The following is a 3,085-nucleotide window of genomic DNA, read 5'->3' as shown; positions in this document are numbered from 1 at the left end:
ACCCGCCGGTTCCCGGTGACCAGGCAGCCCTCCCGAGTCGCTCCCGATGGAGCTGTGCGGTTCAGTTCGGTGCCCGCAGCCATCCCGAGCAGCGCTCAGGGTCCGGTTGGACCGGGCTTGGAGCAGCCTGCTCCGGTGGAAGGTACCTCCGACCATGGCAGGGGAGCTGGATGTACTCTAAGGTCCTTTCCAGCTCAAACCGTTCTTTGATACTTGTTTTTAGAATTTGAGGTATTGATGCTTTTGCTGTAGAGAGGCTTTAAAAAGAGAACTGTGGGAAGGGAACAGCTTTTGGATGGGAAAGTCCACACTGCTGTTTTTGCTCTGTTTACTCTTTTCCTGGCTGACTTTAAGCAGATCACATCACCTCTTGGTCTGTGTTTCTCTGGCTGTAATGTGGGAATGAAAGTGGTTTCTAAAGAACTCTGAGAGGAAGGGTGTTATTTAAAACCCAGTGATGTTGTCACTGAAACACTTGTGTGAGATTTGAGCATAACTATAACACCTTTAATGATGTAATGTGCTGGGAGTTAAATCAATTGCTTATAAACCACGAGAAAAACATAGAGTGATACTAAACATTTGTTTTCATAGGTTGGAGCAGCTTTGCCTGTTGATGTCTTAACATATGAGGAAAAAACTCTGTCTGCCATATTAAGAGTCATTAGCAGGTAAGGTGCAGTCTGTGCTTCCATGCCATGAAAATATTTTTCGTAAGAAAATAGAACTCTTAAACTAAGAATGACCTGTGAAGAATTAAGCCTAACTTGCAGATACTTTCATGCAGCATGCAGAAAATAATCACTGAGTCTTGGAAACTTTGTGCATCAGTACATTATTCCTGCTTTAAGCCAGAATGATTTTAATGGTTTTAAGACAGGAAGTAAGCATTGCTGAGGTAGTGGTTTTAAATCTCTTTCTGTAGTAAAGATGGGAACAGTTACTCTAAATGGTGATGACAACTGCAGGTGATTTGGGTGAAGAATGAACTTTAATGCACATTGAGAACAAGAACAGTTCTGGTAAAGTGAACTTGAGGTTGCAGTCTCTGTGTCAAAGACTGCAGCCACTGCAATAATCCTTCAAGATGCAGTTTTGCTGCTAGAACTCTTTAGTGAAATTACCTGCTGTTAAACTGTTAAGGGTTTGTTATTCCTTGCATAACATACTTTCTATTTGAGATGTCTATGCTGCAGGAAAACAGAAAACTCCAAATTTTATTAATATATTTTGTTTTCTTTTTATTTAGTGGCCTTGTCAAGCTGTGGAGTGCTCTAACCTTGCTGGGCTTCTACCAGAACAGGAGGTGTGCCTTCCGAGTGCTGCAGGTAAAGCCCTGTGGGGCTGGGTGCCTTCCCCCAGGTGTCAGCTCTGGCTCTAAGCTTGGCAGGCTGCCTAAACCTACTGCCTTTTCATAGAAAGATGGCCTAGATGCCAAAATGCCTTGTTTGGGGGATGAAGTGCCTTTCAGTGCAGGTCTGTGGACCCATGTTTGAGCAGTTCTCATCTTAAAATGAGTCCTGTACAATGTGACAGCAGTGACTGTCTCATAACTCCATGGTTTCAGTCCAGTGACAAGTCCTGATGTCATTAATACGCCTGCAAGAAAATAATTTCTGGCAAGTGGTGTTCACGACCCACATCTTGGTCCAGGTTTTATTTTCCCTACTCCACTTTCTGCCTTTTTAATGGTTACTGTCAGTTGGTCTTGTTTAACAATGCATGTATGAACGTGCACTTCCAGAGCTTATTTTTTTCCAGAGGATGCTGCTTAATAAAATGAGTTCTGAGAACTCATTGTTTCTGAAGCCATGGCTGGACAAAAGGCTGCTCAGGCATAGCTCTAAGTTTTTAATTTATCATTTGAAAGGAAAATTGAAGTATTTTCAACTTTGAGAGCATTTGATGGTGGGTTTTTTTCAGTTCTTGTTTGTTTTTTCTTTCCCCAAACCAGACATCTCCGTTTCTACTTGCGTTATCCGGCAACAGTAGAGAATTAGTCTTGGACTGAAGGCAATTGTTGGTTCAGCTGCATGCAGGAGAAGTTCCTGGAAATGTTGTGGCCCTTCAGGCGTGGAATTTCTGGAAGGATTTTCCAACAAACAGCCTTGACAAAGCCAATGTTTATCAGCTCATTGCTTGGACATCCTACATTTCAGAACTTACACATAAAAGTTGGAGACAAAGCTGAACTTAGCAAGGCTTTTACACAGAATGATATAGTTACTTTTTCTTATTTAACAGGTGACACAAATCCTTTGCATTTAAATGAAGAGTTTGCAAAGAAGTCTAGGTTCGGGAGAACTGTTGTCCATGGAGTTCTGATCAATGGACTTATTTCTGCAGTTCTGGGTACCAAAATGCCTGGTCAAGGATGTATATTTCTTTCCCAGGAGATTCGTTTTCCAGCTCCTTTGTATGTTGGTGAAGAAGTCACAGCTGCAGCAGAAGTGAAACGACTGAAGGGTTCTGTTGCACACATTTCTGTATCATGTCAGGTCAGAGAAAGTGGGAAAACTGTTATGGAAGGGATGGTGAAAGTTATGGTGCCAGAGAGTTAGAACTGTTCATCATGTGCAACTTCAGCATAAAGGCCAGAACCAATGTACACTTAGTTTTGAGTCTCTTTTTATGTGACATCACTAAAACCAGTAAATTTGCAACAAAAGCCTTTCAAAATGTCTGAAAGTGCACAAACTTAACCTTACTAGAACTGCATTGAAATTAGAGCTTTTCCTTTTTTCACCATGATGGGTTTCTCTGCCAAGGTGAACTAGGCACTTGCTGTGACAAAGTGGCACATTCAGAGAAGCCTTTGTGCTGCCACAGTGGGAAGTTTGGACTGGTGGGGCTCACACTGAGGCTGTTCTTTCTGGTAAAATTGCAGTCCACACCAGCAAAGTTCAGTTAAAACTTGTTCCTTCTGTACAGCTGTACTGCCAACAAGCACTGGGAAGGGGATAGTGCTGGGTTCAAAATGGGAACAGAAGTGGAGGTGCTGACACACATGTACTGCAAGATGTGTTGTAATCTGCATGGCACATCCAGCTGGTGTTTCTTCTGAAACTTGCCTCCTAGAAAGAGT

General features: G+C 42.5%; 2 protein-coding genes across 2 annotated transcripts; both read left to right on the top strand.

The window, feature by feature from the left end:
* Nucleotides 1–154: 154 nt before the first annotated feature.
* Nucleotides 155–2,608, top strand: RPP14 (ribonuclease P/MRP subunit p14). Its single transcript, XM_014306685.2, has 4 exons — nt 155–172; nt 595–671; nt 1,250–1,328; nt 1,955–2,608. Exons 1-4 carry the CDS (start codon nt 155–157, stop codon nt 2,009–2,011), a joined length of 231 nt encoding a protein of 76 aa, XP_014162160.1. The 3' UTR covers nt 2,012–2,608.
* HTD2 (hydroxyacyl-thioester dehydratase type 2) lies at nt 2,001–2,668 on the top strand. Its single transcript, XM_031056372.1, has one exon. It carries the CDS (start codon nt 2,034–2,036, stop codon nt 2,559–2,561), a length of 528 nt encoding a protein of 175 aa, XP_030912232.1. The 5' UTR covers nt 2,001–2,033; the 3' UTR covers nt 2,562–2,668.
* The last annotated feature ends 417 nt before the right edge of the window (nt 2,669–3,085 follow it).

This window comes from Geospiza fortis, unplaced genomic scaffold (assembly GCF_000277835.1).
Source record: "Geospiza fortis unplaced genomic scaffold, GeoFor_1.0 scaffold70, whole genome shotgun sequence".
Taxonomy (NCBI): Eukaryota; Metazoa; Chordata; class Aves; order Passeriformes; family Thraupidae; genus Geospiza; species Geospiza fortis.
This window is presented reverse-complemented; position numbering and strand designations above follow the sequence as displayed.

Coding starts and splice junctions, on each gene's coding strand:
- RPP14 (XM_014306685.2), top strand. Junction 672..1,249: donor ATATTAAGAGTCATTAGCAG/GTAAGGTGCAGT, acceptor CTTTTTATTTAG/TGGCCTTGTCAAGCTGTGGA. Junction 1,329..1,954: donor GTGCCTTCCGAGTGCTGCAG/GTAAAGCCCTGT, acceptor TCCCCAAACCAG/ACATCTCCGTTTCTACTTGC.
- HTD2 (XM_031056372.1), top strand. CDS start 2,034: ATGCAGGAGAAGTTCCTGGAAATGTTGTGGCCCTTCAGGCGTGGAATT.